This window comes from Vigna umbellata, chromosome 3, assembly GCF_029865625.1.
Source record: "Vigna umbellata cultivar VRB3 chromosome 3, Vumbellata_1.0, whole genome shotgun sequence".
In the NCBI taxonomy this organism is placed as follows: Eukaryota; Viridiplantae; Streptophyta; class Magnoliopsida; order Fabales; family Fabaceae; genus Vigna; species Vigna umbellata.
In genome coordinates this window covers 2,326,839-2,347,329 of record NC_142167.1, presented here as the reverse complement: position 1 = coordinate 2,347,329, position 20,491 = coordinate 2,326,839, and the positions used below count along the sequence as shown (strand labels likewise).

The 20,491-nt window shown below is 36.3% G+C and overlaps 1 protein-coding gene across 1 annotated transcript; it reads right to left on the bottom strand.

The window, feature by feature from the left end:
• On the bottom strand, positions 1 to 12,893 carry LOC124825090 (uncharacterized). The gene is made up of 7 exons (XM_047297628.2): positions 12,723 to 12,893; positions 12,383 to 12,575; positions 12,159 to 12,279; positions 10,941 to 11,287; positions 9,068 to 10,823; positions 3,406 to 3,656; positions 1 to 261 (listed from the first exon to the last, which is right to left on the bottom strand). The coding sequence occupies exons 1-7, from the start codon at positions 12,803 to 12,805 to the stop codon at positions 190 to 192; spliced, it is 2,823 nt and encodes a 940-aa protein (XP_047153584.1). The 5' UTR covers positions 12,806 to 12,893; the 3' UTR covers positions 1 to 189.
• Positions 12,894 to 20,491: the final 7,598 nt, after the last annotated feature.

Genomic DNA, 20,491 nt, shown 5'->3' with positions numbered 1-20,491 from the left:
AATCCAAAATCCAATATATTATAGCATCAAAACTGACTTTAGGAAACCAGAATGGACAAGCATCCGATTGATTGAAAACATAACTTGAATTTGGATGTAGAAAAAACATAACTTGAATTTGGATGTAGGAACAATACTCATTCTCCGAAAAAACAACTCAACATAACGTTTGACAACTTCCTCCAGGTCTCAGTTTTTCCCGTGGTTTCTAACATAGGAGTTGCGTGCTAACAATTTCTGGCTGGAAGTGAACCGATCACCCTGCAAAAAGCATACGTCAAGAAGATGAATCTTCCACATCCAACAAGACACTACAATCTAGCATGCTGCACCATTAAATTGCAAGCCTTACTACAAATAAAAATTGATTATCTTTATGATAAAATTGAGAGCTCTTTATCAGACGAAACTTCGATCGTGTCTTGGCCATTTAAAAAAAACACACTCAAAGCCAACAAATAAATACAGTAGAAGAGGCCCTCAAAGGTGGCACCACGCCAACGGCATTGACTTTTGGTGAGCTCTTTAGTGCTTGCACTGAAAATGAAACTTCGATATCCAAACATATATAAAATGGCATCTTAATCAATAAGCTGAATATTTCAATTGCAAACCCTTTTGCATCATATCTCTTATCTAGTGGCTTTCGAAAATAAAGTATGATGAAATTCAAATCTATTAGTAGATAAAAGAAGAAACAGCAATCTCAAGTCAGATGCCGCATTAAAAATAATAAATAACTACATATATTAAAACACAGACAAAGGTCGGGTGTAAATGACATTTTAATCAGGTTGAATTAGAAAAAGTAACAATGAAAACGACGTTAACTTTTGCCTGGATAAATAATCAACTATTCCTATATTCGATTGGCTTGGGATTCTTAATCACTCGCAAAATAAGTTGGAAGCTAAGGTGGCACTTTATATCTAACAGATCCTGGTCTATTCCTGATGCTATGGTGGGATTCCTAATCACTTACACAATACCCTTTATTGGGAGTTTTTTTTCTTATTCTATAAAATGTTCCCAATATTTGTGAATTTTTTTTAATTAATTAGATGTAAATGAACCATAACTATGTAGTCCTAGTCCTAAAAGATTTAAGAAAGCCCTGGGAGGTCACTATTGAAGAATTTATATATTCCACTTTTTTTTCATGTAAATAATTAAATAGTCCAAGTAACTAAAGCCCAAGTTTCATTTAGATCCCGATTCCAATACGATCCCCATGCCTCATTAGCCCCTCTCACTGTCGCAGTCTCTGCTTTAATCTTACATCAGTTTGATACTGAGGACTATCTTAGATGGAATGGTTCAGCTGATGGTCCCAGCCTCAAAAACTCTTGATGGAATGTATAGCACCGGTTTGGAGCAAATTTATTCCTCCTCCTTTCCCTTTTCTTGTTTGGCATATTTATCATAATAGGTTGCCTACAGATGATAGCTGGGTATGCTCATTGTTTCTTGTGTCATCTTTTGGGGTGGTGCTGTGGAAACTGTTCACCAGCTGCTCTTTTCATACACATTTTCTAAACATCCCTGGGCCTGGCTTAGCAGCGCTTTCCAGTGCCATTTTTTTGTGATTCCATCACTTCCTTTCTTTGTTTCTTGCAAGGATCCTGGAGTGCTCGAGTGACTTCTTTGGTGTCATAAACATATCGATAACCAGAAACAAGATCTGCTTTGATAACCCACGTACCATCCCACGACCCAATTAAAAGCATAATTTATTGAGGTCAATCGGGCTGGTAACTGTTGTACTGGTTGTATGTGATCCAACGTGCCAGAAGTGGTCACTATTCTTGAAAGTTTTGTAGTAGATATAGTTGAAAAAGAGAATGATTTTATTATTTTCATTCATATCAATACATTCTCCTTACCTCTATTTGTAGCAATCTAATCTTCTAATGAAGGAAAATAAGGAAACAATGTACTAAAAAATAATCTAGAAGATCATATAGATTATTTTCTCTAATTAGGAAGATTCTATAGATATTTCCCCTAATTACAACAGATATGCATCCTGGGAAGACTACATTATATATATTCCTATTTTTTGGCCTCCTCTCCGTCATTGGTTCAAAAGTACCACTGATTGGGAAGCTAAAGACTCTCCTGGTGTATCTGGTTGTGGAGGAATATTTAGAGATCATCATGCTTTAATTGAGGGTGTTTTTCATATCTTGGTGTTAATAATGCCTTTATATTCAGATGAGATGGGAGTGATTCCTGACATGGAAGTCGTTGTCCCCATAGGCTATACTATGGATTGAGTGTGATTCTAATCTAGCTATTCAAGCTTGGTTCAATATTTCTATTATTCCTTGAGATCTTCGTAATAGATGGATGTATTGTTTTGTCAATAGTAATATTATTTTTATTCATTTTTCACATTTTATTAGGGTAATCATCAATGTATCGACAAACTTGCTGAGTTTGGCATTAGATCTCAGGATCGAACTTAGTGGGATAATGTTTCTAGCTTCACCTGTCCAGAGTTTTACAGGGATAGGTTTGATTTATCCTTTTATAATCTAGCTATTCAAGCTTGGTTCAATATTTCCATTATTCCTTGAGATCTTCGTAATAGATGGCTGGATTGTTCTGTAAATAGTAATATTATTTTTGTTCATTTTTCACATTTTATTAGGGCAATCATCAATGTATCGACAAACTTGCTGCGTTTGGCATTAGATATCAGGATTGTACTTAGTGGGATAATGTTTCTAGCTTCACTTGTCTAGAGTTTTACAGGGATAGGTTTGATTTATCCTTTTATAGGGTTAGCGGTTAGTTGTGGGTCAGGTGCGTTATCCCCACTCTTTTTCTTGTACTTTTCCTCCTATTTATGGTATTCTGAGGTACTGCAGATGATTGATATTGTTTGTGGTGCCAACATTGTGATGCTTAAGCACCTCACTTTTATTAAAAAAAACATGCATACAGAATGAGAATTTGATCAAGCATTAAATTCCACCTCAGATGCTTAGGCCAAGAACTTGTCTTGGCTATCTACCTTATGACATGAGATCTGAAAATTCTAGACTTCTCAGGAAGCTCAACTCACTGCTGAGGCAAATAATTCTTGGCAGAACTTTTGAAATTTGTTTCTTTATCTTCTCTTATTTCATATCACTTTCACTTCACCATATAACAGAATTTCAACTTGCAAAATTTTCTTTCTCTTGATCCCAACATAGGACGCATCTCTTGTCTACGAATAGCTAAAATTTCATACTTAGAATAGAATAAAATTTATAACTTGCAGAGTCTTTCTTTAACATAAATCCAAGGACTGTTTTATTTTTGAAAATGGGAAACAATCTAGTCAAAATATGAACATCTAAAAAAAATGTTCTCCATGAAATCAATTACAATAAGATTGAAACAACCAGAACAAACCTTGCACATAGATGCTGCCGATTCTGATTCAAGAGTTTGGAGAGGAAGATGTCCAAGAGACTGGAAAGAGTCCAGGGCATCTAAAGTCAGCTGCCAGCCACAAAGAGCCACACTACCCACACCAGAACTGGAGCAGGGATTATCGCAACCAGCAGCAGCAACATCCCCATTCACCCAAGGACAGTGATCATTATGTAATTTGATTGGATCAAATTCAACACCTCCATTACTGATGTCTCTGTAAGGAATCCCTGATCATTTAGTTAATGAAAAACGAAGAACTGTCAGGATGGGGCAGCCAATGATGTAAGGATCAGAAAAAAATTCAGTAATCAGTAAAATAAGAAACATTCTTATGAAAGAACTCGGTAAAAAGGAATAGAAAAATTGGTACAATTCATCAGCAGTAATTTAATTCAGAAAATGATTAGAAATTGTTTGTATAAAACTAGGTAAAGTCATATAAAAACTAATCAATAAGAGAATTGATAGTTACTGGTTGAGTGACACCATGAGACCAGACATTGATAAGTTGAAAATATTACCTGAATAAGAAACTTGTGTATATATTGTAAGAGAAGAAAATCAATAATGGAAGTACTCATGGCTGTGAATATGTAACCCAGTCAATGTCTACATGTCTACTATGCTCACTAACAGTTTTTACAGACATAGTAAGTATAAAATTTGGGTGTGAGGATTTTTTATGAAAGGGATGGGGAAGGAAGTAGGAAGGGAAAGGAGGTCTGCTCTAACAGGAGGGAGTGAGGTTAAGAGATTCCAACATCTAAATTGGGGGTAGAATACATAAGCCAAACTAATAATATTTAAAATACTATTACAACTGTAGTATCTTAGACTTCCTTTCAACAGTCAGGGGGGCTCAAATCTTATTGTTCTCCACACCTTTTGGTTGTTCAAGTAGCAAGGATGATAGGTTCAAGGGAAATAAAAGGGACAGACAGTTATAACTGTCTTTGGGTAGGTTTTGTTGTCTCAGCCTTTTATAATGTCTGTGTAGGAGGCAGTTGTTTTTAGCAGTTTTTTCATTGTTTTTGTACATTCTGAAAAGAATAGGAGGAGTGGAGAGTCTGGTTCTCACGAACAACCAGAATAACCAGATATTGTATGATGTTTGGTTTCTCTTTTAAGAGGAAACTCAGTGTATTGCTTGAATTCAGTTTACAGTTTAGTAAAAGTGTTTCGTATGGGTCTGAATACCTATCATTGGTATCCAGAGCCTCTTTCCTGGTAAATTGGGGGCCCACTAAAGGTTATGGTCAATACAAGAATGGAGGCAAGATGGGATGGGCTGGAGAAGATTGTCCAAGAACACGAACACGAGAATAACTGACGGTTCCAGGGGTTAAAAGAGATGATTGAAGGACTGAAAGGGGTGGTTGAACGGTTCGCATCCTCTGATAAGCATACAAAGGCCCAAGATTCTGTTGCTATGGGAGGAAATGAGAGCAGCTGGATTCATGCAAGAGGAGGTTCTTTTGGGATTTCTGCCAAATGGAGGAAGTTGGACATTTCTGTGTTTACAGGAGACGAAGCTTATGGCTGAACCAATAGGCTGAAGTGGTATTGATAACGGTTGATTTTACGTGCTTTTGTGTATATATTTTGGTGAATAAATCAACTCCTTCATAATTTTTACCTTGTTTTATTCTCAAGTTTAGTGTGTTTTCTTGTGTTTTAGTTAGTTTATGCTTGTTTTTACCTCTAATTTCTTTATTTAAGTGTGTGAAATAAATGAATAGGAAACAATTCTAATGGAGGAAAACAAGCAATAACTAAAGGGAACATGTTTTTGGACAATAAAAGATCAATTTGAAGTAAATACTCATGTTGGACACCTTTGGAATTGCACAAGAACTTGAATTTTAGAATGCTGTCAAAACTGCCTGTAGCTGAGCTATCTGTCTCTGGAATGCTGTAGCTGAGGTGCAGCTGAGCCAGCTCTCTGGAATGCTATCGCGGGGCTGCAGCTAAGCGGTGACGACACTGACTTGTCAAAATGGGTTATTTAAGCATGGTTCTCGCGATATTTTGGGCATTCTTCTCCTCCTACACTTCATTCTTCACCTAGAGAGATTGAGAGAGGCCCTTGGAGGCTGATTGGGGTGTTGGGAAGCTCTCCCACTCCTCCTTAGGTCTTCAAGCTTCATCAATGGTGATTTTGCCACTTTTGGGTTGAGGAAGAAGATGGGTCACGAATTGGAGATGGAATTGCGAAGGAGAGGCGCAAATGGAGCATGGAGCAGCTGCTAAGAACCTTGGGAAAGGTTGTGCATCTTCTCTTTGGTTCCAATTTCTTCCCTATCTCTTCAATTTTGTAGAAACCTAAGTTCTCCACCATGGAGGATTTTTCCTATTTGTTGAGATTAGTTGTAAAACATGGAATTCTTATGTATTTTGTGATGCTAATGATATATGCTCTTCTATTTTACTTTCGTGTTCAATTTCTATGTTTAATACTTGCTTTGGATTGATCACCCATGCATGATTTTTGGTTCTTGATGTATTGAGAAATATGATTTGAACCTAGAATTGAAATTGAATACCTATTGGATGGAATTGAGATGTTTGTGAATGCATGAGAATGAAATGGATGAATTCTAGTCTTGACAAATTGTAAATACACTATGTTAAATTCCTTGCACACCAACTGTTCGATAAAATACCAAAAAGAGTTTCTTGTGTTGTTTTGTGCACTTTGATGTCTAATTGAGTTATGAAAGGAAGAATTATCATGTGTTGCACAAGTCCCTTGGGAGAGAACGATATTTATCACTTGCTACGCTGCGACCGGTGCACTTGTCGTTGGTTTTGCAGCCAACAGGTATTTCCATTTGAAAGAAGTCTCTGAGGAGGAGAGAATACTGGCTATGATGGTTGCTTTGGAAGGAAATGCTTTGAATTGGTTTCAATGGTGGGAAACCTGCAATCCGCATCCCAAATGGGAAGCCTTCAAAGATGAGGTGGTTCGAAGGTTTCAGCCAACAATGCTGCAAAACCCGTTTGAAATATTGATTGGGCTATGCCAAACTAGACAAGTGGGAGGATATATAGAACAGTTGGAACAATATGTTGGATTCTTGAAAGGAATACAGCAAGATTATTTGATTGGCATATTCTTGAATGTTTGAAGGAAGAAATAAAGGCTGAGGTTAAGCTGCATGAGCCTAAGAATCTTGTTGAGTTAATAATTAAGGCTCAAATGGTGGAAGAAAAGGTTAGAGTCACCAAGGGGGACTCTCTCACTGTGCAGCTTCAAAGTAATACCTCCAGACAGTTGCCACCTACTCGCAGTTACTCGAAGGAAGGGAGAAATTCAGTGGGTGTTACCAACTCCAACAGAGGAAGTGAAGCAAGCAGTGGCTGTGTGAGCACCATCACTAGTTCTCTTGCTGGGACTCAACAAGGAGGGACACCGTTTAGAAAATTGTCCCAAGAAGAATTGCAAGATAAAATAAAAAAGGGCTTATGCTTCAAGTGTGATGAGAAGTTTGGGCCTAATCATACTTGCAAAAATAAACAACTCCATATGCTGCTTCTTTTGGAAGAAGAAATTCAAGAGTTAAGGGAATTTGCTGCCTGCATTCATAAAGAATTTCCAGACTTTCACCTTGAGGATAAGGTGCATCTTCATGGAGGGGGTGTTTGATAGGTTTGATACAATTTACAAAATAAGGAAAAAAAGGTAATTCATACAGTTGAAAACACCTCACACCCATTGAAAACATCTGGGAAGATGCTACTGCCATCAGTAAGGAGTTTTCTACTTTTCACCTTGAGGACAAGGTGACACTTCATGGAGGAGGTATTGATAGGTTCAAGGGAAATGTTTATATTAAATTAAGAGAAATAAAAGGGACAGACAGTTATAACTGTCTGTGGGTAGGTTTTTTTGTCTCAGACTTTTATAAAGTCTGTGTAGGCAATTGTTTTTAGCAGTTTTTTCATTGTTTTGTTTATTATGAAAAGAATAGGAGGAGTGGAGTCTGGTTCTCTCGAATAACCAGATACTGTATGACGTTTGGTTTCTCTCTTAAGAGGAAACTGAGTGTATTCCTTAAATTCAGTTTACAGTTTAGTAAAAGTGTTTTGTATAGGTCGGAATACCTATCAAAGGATTAGTTCCTTTTAAGTAAAATCTCGGATTCGAATCTTTTGAATAAAGAAAATAAATTTTGGGAGAACATTCCTCCCTGCAAAAGGTTCGTTAACTAAGATTGGGTAGGCTTAATGCACTTTCCATTTCCAAGGGCTTCCAATCAAAATAAAACTTTTGGAGGGAAAACATCCAAAAATACTAACAATATTTATCAAAACATAAATATCTCTTGTAATAACTCCTCTTTGTTTTCACTTAAGCATTTGCTGGAGGAAAAACAACTAGGGCAACAGATTTGGTTCCCAAACAAAGAATTCCCTTTCTTTTTGAAGGTAAAATCCCCCCAACCCCCTTTCCCATTTCACCACAGCCCCACCCATCAAGCTCTATCTAAAAGTTATTTCTCCCTGCACAATAATCAGACAAATTGAGATAAGGCATTCTGATATTATTTATGCTTGTAATTAACCTCAGGATAGTTTAATTTCCAAATAACTTTGCACAATTGAGTACAAATTAATACATAAGAGAAAGTGATAAATATATTAGTATTACAATGACACTATTCAATATTCAAAGGTAACAGATTTTACCATAACAAGATATTGGCAACCCAAAAATCCTTTAAGAAAAAAATATTGGAAGACATAACAAGTTAGGAAGAAGCTTAGCAGACAAAAAACTACAACATATATCATATAGATAATTAAAATAATGCAGAAATATAATTGTAATGCAAAAATAATGAAAATCAACTGTATAATTAATAAATATATCTTGTCTAGAATTCTGATAAATCAAAACACCACCAAATTCAAGGTCCAGACTTGAAAAAAAAAACATAAGATAAATGTCCTAAATTTCTAATTATCTTTTAGATGCTTTTGAATTGCCTTACTCAGTCAGTTGTCATTGGCGATGCCGGAAAAAAGGTGATGAAATGTTTCATATATTCAGAGTATAATAATTGAGTGGAAAAGAAAAAGAAAAGAATTTAGGGAGGGTGGGTGGCTGGCACTGGATGAAGAGAAAATAAAAAGTAAAAAATTAAGGGAGGACTTGTACTCAGAGGTGGCTCAAGCAGCAGGACATCGCTGTGCTGGAACCCAAGGTGACTGCAGCTGTGTTAAGTACAGTGCATGAGTCAGAGGAGGCTGTCAGTGGGGTGCTTGAGGCTGGTTGGAGGTTTATTTTCAGAAATAATTGTTCGAGTCTGGGTCTAGGTTGTATGGCCCAACCCATTTTAAAAAAAAAATAACTACTGGGGTTACCCAATAAACAATAGTTCAAAAATAGAAACAGAAGAGAGAGAAAACAGTAGGGCTTTAAAAGGCTTGACTCATGTCAGTTCGCCTGGAACTGAGGCTTGCGCAGCTCCTAACCGCCATTCCACAACCCATGGTAGCTGCTATGAGCAGCCATGGCCATTTTCAATAGCATTGGACTTTACAAGTAACATTGAGCATCAGAAGGGAAAAGTATATCTAATGTTAAAGAGGAAAAAGACAGAACCAAATAAAATAGATAAGTAATCAGACATACCCATAACATCAGTATTTAAATGGCCTGATTCATGATATGCACCGTCATCAATGTGAGATGCCTTCCCAGTCTGAGTAACTTCTTCCTTGGATACTTCATAGGCAGAACATACAACAGCATTACAAGAAAGGGACGGATGGGCACCATTGTCAGGGTCTATCATCTGCATGCTACAACTGGTCTTCTCACCACTTTCAACAGATTCAACCTTGGTTGAAGCTATAATTTTTGAGCCACTATCAGCCCTTGCTATAGATTGAGACACCATGGCTTGACTATCCCCTTGAGGATCTTCCCGACTCATTTCCTCAGGCACAAAGTCCCCAGTATGTCCATGATAAGGCTCAAATTCACCAGGTGGACCCTGATTTTCAATCACTTCAGCAATTGGTTCAACATCACCTAAACTATCACCTCTATGAACTGAGACATCAGTCCCATGGATTTCAGCCTCATGACTTGCACCCATGCCCACACTTCCCCCACTAATACCAAAACTAGGTCCATCTCTAGCATGTGCAGTCAGTATCTCCATGTTCAAAACTTCCCCACAAGCATTTGAACTGCTAACACCTGCCTCCCCTCCTGCCCTATCTAAAAGTGGCTGGAAACAAGCACTTTGCTGTGCTTGATAGCTGCTATTTAGCTCTGATGCTTCGTTCAAATCAACAGAAGGGAAATTGACATCATTAGCATCTACAGGAAAATTTTCAACACTTTCCATTGATTCATCATCTGAACTGTGATAAACTGTATTCATTGCAATAATAGAAGATGCTTGAGCAGAATCTCTGGTAGACATAACACCAATGGCATGATCCCTTTCTGGGTTTAACTGGTTAGGGATATTTGCATCCAGTTCTATTTGAATACCCAATGAATGGCTAGGTGCAACATCAGAAGAATTTCTTAATGGAAACTGGAATGTTTCCAATAGATTAGTATGACGGGCACGCTTTGAAGGGCCAGCTGAATACAGTTGACTACCAATGACTTCATTATTATCGCGGTCAATCACAGTTTTTTCAACACTGTCTGCCTGTTGCACATTTAGATGTTGCCTGTCAGCAGTGGTTCCACCATCATCCAACTTGCGTTTGCGAGCAGTGGGGCCTTGTGATTCATAAGAAGCTGTCTGGTCTCCAACCTCACTTCCAGAAGGCCGCCCAATCATCAGATGTTTCTCTTCCCCAGCATCTTGCACATGACCTGAGGTTGATGTCAAGTTTATTGGTGAAGAGGATGGCCCACTAGCCATCCTAAGACTTATGTCTAAACTTTTAATGGATACAAGTTTTTTTTCGGATGTTGTAGCCTCATCACGGTCTCCAGTCCTCTCTTTTTCAACCCCATCAGTAGCAGCCCATTCATTGATACCACTAGCTGCACTTATTCCTCGAGTTGATGCTATTTTCTTGCTTGTTTGAGGTGTATCAATCCCACAGGGTGTCAAATGAACTGGTCGTGGAGCTGTCAAGAAATCCCATACTCTAACTGTAACCCCACATAAACTACAATCTAACAATGGTGACCTAGACTCACAATTAAACTCTGAACCCAGTACATCATTGTCCCCAGTATCTTTCCTTGAAGAAGTTGAAAACTCCCTCTTGCTTGGAGCAGGATCAGCTGCAGATCCTTTGGCTGGATCAGAGCTATACCCATTTTTTGCAGATTCAGCCGATTGTTCTTCACAGTCAAGCACATTAGGAAGCCATCGTGGCTCCCATCCACAAAGACTTATTAGCTTTTGAGCCTATTGAAGTGGAAAATTAATAAATGAATGCACAAATAAACAAAATTGGACAGATTGGCATAAAATATACTCCAATAAATAATCAAGAGAAAACAACATATCTTAAAAATATCTTACATAAGAATATGAATGACAGGCCTGTTCTCCAGTTATGCCCGTTCCAGAAGCATTTTCTGCTCTGCAGCCCAATTCTCCAGCTGTCTGAATTTGCAACTGAGCAAGTAAATGATCAATTTGAGGGCTGTGTGTAACCCGCATAAGCTCAATTGCAGATGAAGATACGATTGGGAGGGAATAAAACTGCAAGAGTCCATCACACCTATCCTTAAAACCACCAATTAGAGCTGAAGGTGAAGTAGGAGGAAACTGCACCAAGCTTTCAGGACAGCTATTGCCTCTCCAAGGACAGGTGACTTTGTGGCCTCTATCAAGCTGTTCAGAAAACTCTTCACTGGAGCCATCAGCTTCATCAAATAAATGAGAAAAAATAAGCAAGGCCCAGAAAGAAGCATTGAATTAAGTGGTACAAAAGGGCTTGTCTTTGAATTATCTAGAAGATTAAAACATAAAGTACGAGATTTCTTTATTGAAATTGAGTACTGAATATTGAATATTAACTACAATTGACACCACAAAAGGTTCAGACTACACATTGCAAATATCATCTGCATCATACTCTTAACACAAAAATGGTAAAATAACAATCTCTAATACAATTTATCTAGTGGAAGTTCCAATGTCCAACAAACTTCCATATAACCATGTAAACCCTACAAGTCTTAGAATTTGGGCTTGGAGCCTCATTCAACCCCACAAAAAAATCAAATTGAAAGCTTAGGATCGTCCAAGCTTCACCACGTACCCAGTCACCTGTTTTCTCACTCATTAAGAGAGAGGTACAAAACAAATCACATTCACCGTTTGTTCAAAAGCACCAGATGAAATTTTTGGGCTTTAGGATTTAGGGTCTTTCTCACTGGTATTGTATTGAAAAGAGAACCCTTTATTATGTGTCTCTGGCAAATTAACTTTCAGAAGAGGTACGCCACACTTTAGCCCATAACCAAAAATAATGCACTGCGACTAGTTCCCGAAATCACCCCACTCAAGACACAAAATAAGCATACATAAATTGCATCACATTTCCTACAAAAGTTACCAGAACACTTCACCTCCGGGGAAACCCAGGAAAAACACATCGAATAATCTACATTATCAAGGTATACACATTCTGAGCAGACCTTTGAGTTGGAAATCTAGCAGAATCAGCAATCCCATCCCCCATCATTAAAAAGCAAAACCAAAAAAAAAAATCCATTAGAATTATAGATTCACCTTCAAAAGATGAAGCTGAAGGCACGGCAAAATCTAATTGAGCACGACATATCTCACACTCAATCTTAGCAACACCCACATTCACCCAACCTCTCTTCGCACAAGCCAACGACCCAGCAACCTGCAAAATGACAACAACAGACATCAGTTCAATTGTCCCCTCCCGGTTCCCAATTATCTCAACCGAATCGTTTCCATCACAAGTCAATCGTATCGAAGCCAACCTTGGGCAATTTCCCGGCGAGCTTAAACGTCGAAAGGCGGCGCAGCAAATCGCCGCGCTCCCATGGCCGGCAGGAGGGAACCGAAGAGCCTTGCAGCAACGAACCCACAACCTCGCGCGAATCCGCACTTGATTTGTGGCGGCGACGAACATCACCATTTGGCGGAAACGCCGGCGACGAGGCCCCCGCAGAACTAGAGGAAGACAAAGAAAGGAATATCAGCGAAAATTGAAAGGAAAGGACAAAACCCTAGAAAATGAAGAGTGAGAAATGGAGCTACGGTATGCAATAATTATGCAAATGAAAGGAAAAGTTAGAGCGAGAAACCCTAGAGAGAGACCTTGCTGCAGGTGTGGGAGGAGAAGAAGGTGGTTTCGGAAGAGAGAGATTGGGATTGGCAGAGCTTACGCCATCTTCGTTCATCTTTCAATTTCATGTATTTTCTTCTCTCTCTTTCTCTCGTTTTGTGTTGTGCTTCTGACTTGCCTTTGGCTTTGGAGTCACACGCTATTAACGTGACAAATAAATTCCTTTCCCTCTCCATTTCTTGTGTGGTTTAGTTATGTGATGGATCCATTCTCAACAACTTATTCCTTCTCTTCCATTTTTTTTATTAGTAAAAATAACAAAAATATATTTTCTCCATTTCTTTTAATCATTGATCAATAAATCAAGTAAATATATACTGTTTTTAAAATATAAATATATATGTTTATTAAAATATAATTGTTAATATAATGAAAAATAACATAACACATTAGTTTTTTCTTTAACAAGTCTAACCAAATATTTCAAAAACAATGAAACATTAGAAAATCATATTCTTGAAAGTTTCAAACTCAAACATTTTATACACACTTTGTTTAATGTGCTTGCTTTATTTATTTAGAAAATAAAGTATATGTTTTGAGTGTAGGATTGAGGTCAATGGTTTAAACTGTGATGCGTTGTCCAATGTTTAAATATCCTTCTAAACTCTAAGTGTTGGATTGAACCAATCGCTCGGAAGGTACCTACAAAAAGAACTTTGATGGCAAAATCAGTTCAATGTTAGCAGTTAAGAATTAATGGCATAGTAAATGCATATCACCTACTTCATTACCTCAAACTTCAATTTATAGGTTTCGGAATTGGCTCTTGGTTAACATTGGCATAATCATGGCCCAATTGTGGGTAATCATACTTTACCTGTAAGTTGATCAATATTAAGGTTAATATATTGACTCATGATCGATTGGTTTGCTTGGTGGTTGGTCGAGTTCACTAGTGGCTCAATTGGTGGTCGTTGCTATGGTTGATCGTTTGATTTGTGGCCGATCATATAGTCATACATAGAGCTGTCAAAATGGGTCACAACCTATAGGCTAACCTGGCCCACCATGGGTCAGAGCCGAGTTGGGTTTGAAAAAATTGTATTTTTTTATGCGGGTCAGATTTCAACCCAGCTCATTTAAACCTGGCTCATGCGGGTTGAACCCGTAGTGGGCCGGGTTGGCCCACCAACCCACCTACCTAATTTTATTTTATTAAAATTTAATTTTAATTTTATAAAAAAATATTTATTCACTAGTGCAAAACAACGTATAACGTCATGCGTTTAACGTTTAACTATTCAATAGCCAACGTTAAAAATGACCGGTGGCAATTTTGTAAATAAATGCAATTATTAAACGTCGTTTAGAATTATAATTCGACGTAAAAGGATATAAAACGTCGAATGCCTCAACGTTAGACATCAAAATGTTAGTGAATTCAATAAAAATTTGAGCGGGAGATTGAAAATTCATTCACTTTATCTTAGCGCGCGAGACCCTTTTCTCTGCTCAAAAATGACCATCACATGTAATCTTTCTTTCATTTGATACAAATGCATGTTAATTAACTACTTTACGTATGATTTTCGTTTGTTTTCACCAATTATTTTTGTGTTCTTGTCCTTCATATGCGCATTCTGTTTTCTCTCTCACTGGTGGCAACACTTTATTCCAATGAACCCACCTTTTGAAGGTTAGTTTTCGTTTTCGTTTTGAAGAACTTATTTGTTGAACTTGTTTGTTGTTTTTTTATTGAACTTGTTTGTTGTTTTTTTATTGAACTTGTTTGTTGTTGTTGTTTGGTTGAACTTGTTTGTTGTTGTTGTCTAATTGAACTTGTTTGTTGTTTGATTGAACTTTGTTATTTGTTATTGATCGATCCTATATTACCGTTCACAGTTCTGCTTTTCAGATCTCGTAGAGTTATAAAAAAGGATTACAATTGTTTAAAAAAAATGATTAACATTGTATATTGACAAAATTCGACGTTAAATTAACGTCGAATTTTTTAAATTCGACGTTGTACGTTGTTTTTGTACAAGTGATTATTTTTTTTTTGCTTGAAAAAATTATTTAAATTCCTTATTTTCAAAATTAATTAAACACTCATGTTGGGAGTGAAATTTGTTTATATTTGAATTGTAGAAAGTTTGTAAATTTTTTATTTAAAAAAAATTGTAATTAAGTGAGCCAACCCGTGGTGGGTCAGACCGGGTTCGAATTTTTCTGCCTCGCTAATAAATGAGCCTGGTTGGGTCGGCTCACTAAGTGACAAACCCGTAGTGTCCTGGGTCGGGTCGGGACGGTTGGCCCGTTTTGACAGCTCTAGTCATACAATACACAAGCCCCCAAGCCCAAGCCCGAAATGACTAGGAAAAAGGTTTGAAGTTGGTCACCTAGCTCTTGTTGTCCATGTAATTCAGGTGTGGCTTGATGATGAGGAGTTTTGATCATTGGGGAGATAATTACTTCAATAGAGGTCACGCGGTTAGAGCAAGTGGTTAAGACCTTCAGTTGACCGTTTAGGGAACATCAAGAACGCCTTGATCGTTCAATTTACTGGCCAACTACCTTTGGAAGTGTTTGAAAATGTTACAATTGGGGAAACGCGTAAGGCTTCAAATTTCGTGCCTATCAAAATACACAAAGTCGGGGTGCTCAAGCCATTGAATGCAGCTTAATCTTACAACTAGGGATGATTAACAATAGAGGCTCACGCAACTATAAATAAGGATGTGCCTTCTTTGTTATTTTCCCTTTAATCTTCTGCTATATGTTCATACCATTCGTTCAACATACATAAGTAATAATATCGACCATCCATTTGTCTTCGTTTGAGGAGTCTTCGAGGAGAAGCGACCGAGGGTATGCAGATGATGCCTCTTCTTTGCCAATGTCATTGTCGGTTGCCTCACCCATTTTAAGATCAACCGAGGGGAGCATGGGTTCGATCAGCAGTGCGACTGCCACTTTAGATACACAAAATAAAGTCGACAACTAAAATAATATTGAAGTTGATGTGGAGTTGGACATCAACACTTCTGACGAGGGGGATGAGCCCGCTCGTTCTCTCCCAGTTGTCTCAGGTTACGATTGAACATCTCGCGATGTAGAGGAATACATAACCTATTTCCTATAGGGATAGGAGTTGATGGATTGGGTCGCACAGACATACCTTGTTGAGGTTGATCAAAGTGCCAAGATGTTCAACATGATTGTTTGCAAGGGAATGTACATGTATTTCATGCGAGGGAGAGTTGTCATATGGATTTCTTCTATATGTACAACGTATCTCTTCAATGATATGCTCGTTTGTCTTCCCTTCGATGAATTTCATATGGGTGTTGATGTGATCATGGATGGGTTAAGACCTAAAGAAAACATCTAGAAATAAAAATAGTAGAATAGGTTTTATGACTTGTATTTTGGCCTTTAGTAGAATAAGTTTTCATAGGCTTGTATTTTGTCTTTCTTGTTTCTTTTTCTTAGTTTGGTTGTAGAGAATCTTATATATTCTTCTTTTATTTAAGATGCAAGCAATGTGGGACTTCACATAGCTTGAACTTAAAAGAAAGAAGAATAAATAAGTCTTTTCTCCTTTTAGTTACGTGTAATTCAAGTTTTCACATGTTTAGTTTTAGTTTTGATCTTTAGACTAGTTAGGTGGCTTATATCTTTAGGAGGTTGTAGAATTAAGAGATGTGGGACTTAAAGCAACCTTGAGAGTTGTTGTCCAGACTTATAGGCCTCTAAGTCCCACATCCTTTATTTTTCTCCATTTACTTCATCTCTTGGTACCAAATAAGCAACCTAATGTATTTTTTGTACATATACCTTACACACCTTCAAATTTGAATATAAAGAGTGTTTTGCATTCAATTGCATTACTTCTTTGAGATAGAATTTTGTCTCTTAGTCTAAATTTAGGTCTTATCTTGTGAAAAACAAGTGGCAGTCCTCGTTGACATTTATCTTGGATCCTTTCAAGTGGCGTGCCTTCAAATTTGTAAATTTCCTCTCCTTTCTCTCTTTCATTTTTTGTCTTTTAATTCCATTTCTTAATTGTTCTTATTTAGTTCTTAGTTGTATTTCTATCTAGACATGTTGTCCCATATCAAGTGTGCTACGAGAGCTGAACATAATGCCTACTCAGTTGCACCCGAATAGCTGGGCATGAGTGCAGTCACTTAGGGTTCTCTATTTAGGCCTTAACATCACTCTTACTCTCACCATATTCCTCCACTACTTTCACACCTGCCCGAATGGCAAGAAGGGTTGGGTTTCCTAATATCGAAGAAAGGGAGATGGTTTTTCTCTTCATATGTTGCCTCCTTCAAGGGGTTCAAGACCAGGTACTTTAAGGTATAAATAATAGAGGCATGTCGGCTTAGGTATTTTTATAAGGTCGATAGGCCCAAATTTCCATTATATTGAACTCAAAGTCCTCGAAGAATAACCTCATGGCACAAATCTACAATGACACTAGATGAAGTTCTTAAACGCTTGACTTGAAAGTTCTATTCCAATTGTAAGTTCTCAAATAAATATTTTTCAATCGTTTAAGAGATTTTATGATGGTTAAAAGGGTGTGAGACTGCAGAGTTTGTAAAATGAGCGTTTCGCAAGATTAAAGCAATAAACACACAACTATTTTTACACTAGTTCCCTTCAACGAGCTACATCTAGTCTCCTCTAAGACCTCTTAGAAGGTTCCACTATAATCTTCAATAAGATTACAATTGAGTATTCTCACCCCTCCTAGTATCACCTAGTTACTCTAAGTAACCCCATTACTCTTACTAGAATTGAGTTTGACCCACTTCTGGTTGCGCAATATTGTTCACCACAACTAGAATCCCCAAACACTCCCAATATCTTCTCGATACACTATCTAGTTGAGTTCCGCTCACTCTTGATTTCCACTAGACAAACCCGTCTAGCTACCATTTAACCCTACCAAGTTAAACATAAAGTGTTTGAATTATCTTCAGAATTTACAATCAAGCATATTTGATATAAGTCCTTAGATCGTTACTCTTGTAGAGAGGATGTGTATATAATACAATTCAATCCAACAGAATCTCAAATTTTTCTCTTGTCCTATAAACGTAAGCTTATGATTCTATGAAGCTTGAGAGATCTCATTTCTCTTTTGAGCTTTTCTTTTCTTCACAAATACTTTCTTTCATATTCATATGCTTATTCTTTTGCTCCTTTCTTTAACATTCTTCAATATATAGGCTTCAAGAAAATGTCTGTTAGATAGTACTTTGTTTTGATTTTTGGATCTTCTTAGCCTTGTCGTAGGTAATAGCCGTTAGTTAAAGTCAACTTGTCAAAACATGAATGATTTTTCATTTCTTTATCAAAAGTAGGTTGTATGAACTTTCTGGTGCAACTATTGATAAAGAGAACATTTAGTGAATGTTTTGTTTGTCACTAACGTCCACTTCTGATTTGTATAGAATGGAGGAGGTGAATACTTGACATAGGTAATTGATGAGTGCATATTTATGCCCTCATTTAGCCTTGGATTCTTAATTAGTTTTTGCACTTTAATAGAATATTTTAATTAGGATTTGTTATAATTGAGTTTATTTAGCATGAGATACAAAAACATGTTAAAAATGACTTTTTAGTTGCATAAATGTTCTTTGGATATTTTGAGGTGTGTTAATGCAGTTACAACTAAGTTGAGCTCATTCAGGTGTGAAAATAAATTGGGTAAAGTGTCATAACACCTTAAAGATAAATCCAAGAATAGCAAATAATCAAGACCACAAGAACTCAATCCAAGCATAACATGAAAAAGTGAAGAAATTTGGCTAAGTCAAAAGAAGGGAACAAGCAACAAAAAATGGATCTTGCGGTTTTCTCTATTTTTTTTCTACCAAAAAGGCTTTGATAATTGATAAATGTTTATGCTTAAAGATCATTTGGGAAAAATTTATCTTAAGATATTTTATTTGATATTGTTAAATAATTACCTTATTTAACTATATCAATAAATATCAAAATATAATATTTGACAAATCTTTTTTTTTTAATTTAGCAAATATCTTCTCATATATTTTTAGAACTCTACAACAATGAAATGTATGTTGAAGATATTGAATTATTTGGAAGACAATTGGATGAGACTACATTATCATAAAGAAGATTACAACAATAGAAAAGCCTGAAACAAAGCCCAATCCAATTTTTATATAAAAAGACTTGGGGAAACACATTAGGAGAGATTAGGAACCCTTTGGGGTTCAAATTTCATCCACCCTCTCTTTTCTCATGTTCTCCACCCTATCTTTTTCTATTTTCTTCTTATTTCAACATTTCATGGAGTGTTAAGCCTCTGGGGTTTATTGTGCTATAATTTCTTAACTGAATTTCGAGTTTAGATGAATAAATTTGTTTGTTCTTTTGATTCTTGTTGTGATTTATTTTTATTTATGTATTTTGCTTCTTAATCAAGTAAAAATAATAATTTTTACATTATAGCAATTTAGCATGGTGTCAAATCTACATAACATATCAATCATATGAGTCCAATGACTTTTATATTTAATTAAGAATTTACTTTGACTAAAGTTAGAAACTTTTATACGATTGAATGAGTTTTTACAAATAATTGAGAATGTACTTTGATTAGTGATAAAAATTTTAATAAAAATTAATTAAAAATACTGACAAAAATAAGGAACATCAACAACGTTCAACGAAATAAACATCCACCAATAAGTAGATGAGCTAAAATCCAAAATTTCGCATATGAAAACTAAAATAATTTCTGTATTCTTAAATTTTAGGTTGATTTTTGAACGTTTAATATTTATCTTTGATTATCACATCAAAATCCGAGTTATACGTTTAGAAAAAAAAACATAGTTTCGTTAACAAAGTCTAGATTAAGCCAATCATACAGACATTGAACCAAAATAATAACCACTTATTTATCTAGTTTTCCCTATTACAAAGATAATAACCACATATAAGATCTTTCTTTTTGTTAATAAAATTTAAACTAAATATAAAGTAAATTTAGGTTTAATTTCTGTATTCATAAATTTTAGATTGATTTTTAAACGTTTAATATTTATTTTTTATTATAACATCAGAGTCCGAATAACTAAGATAATAAAAGGGATAAGATAAGATATGTTTAGAACAAACAAACGTGATTTTATTAACAAAACCCAATTTAAATCAATCATACAGACATTTTAAGGTCAATTTCTTAACGTGAACAGGTAACTAAATAGAAAATAACATCATTACAATGGCTAAAGGATTTTTTATGTATTTAACCCCGTCTTTTTTCTTGCCTTTCTATTCAACTTCTCTATTATAATAATCTTAGTATAAGATAAGTAATGATAAAAATACGTGATAATGGCTCTCAACTCTTCAAGAAGCATTAGATTAAATTATCTTCTTTTTGTGGTACAAAATAAGTTTAACTCCATTTAACTATTAAAACATTGAATTTTCACTATCAATGTAGCAAAATATCCTACTTTTGCCTCAACCAACTCCACCCATTAAGATCCAAGTTTTGAACTCCAATTTCTTTCCCTCCCTTTCGCCTAAAACCATGGTGTATCTCTTCTTATGCTACAAAATATCCACTCATGTCAGAGCTAATTTCCACCCTTTTCTTCCCTTTTGCCACAACAATGGGGCCTCTCTTCACGCTCTGCAAACTCCTCAAAACTCCATTCCCTTTTCTTAGGGTACAACGGGACATGACACAACCCTTTACTCTCTCATTTTGTTCACATAAATCAAAGCATTTCTCATA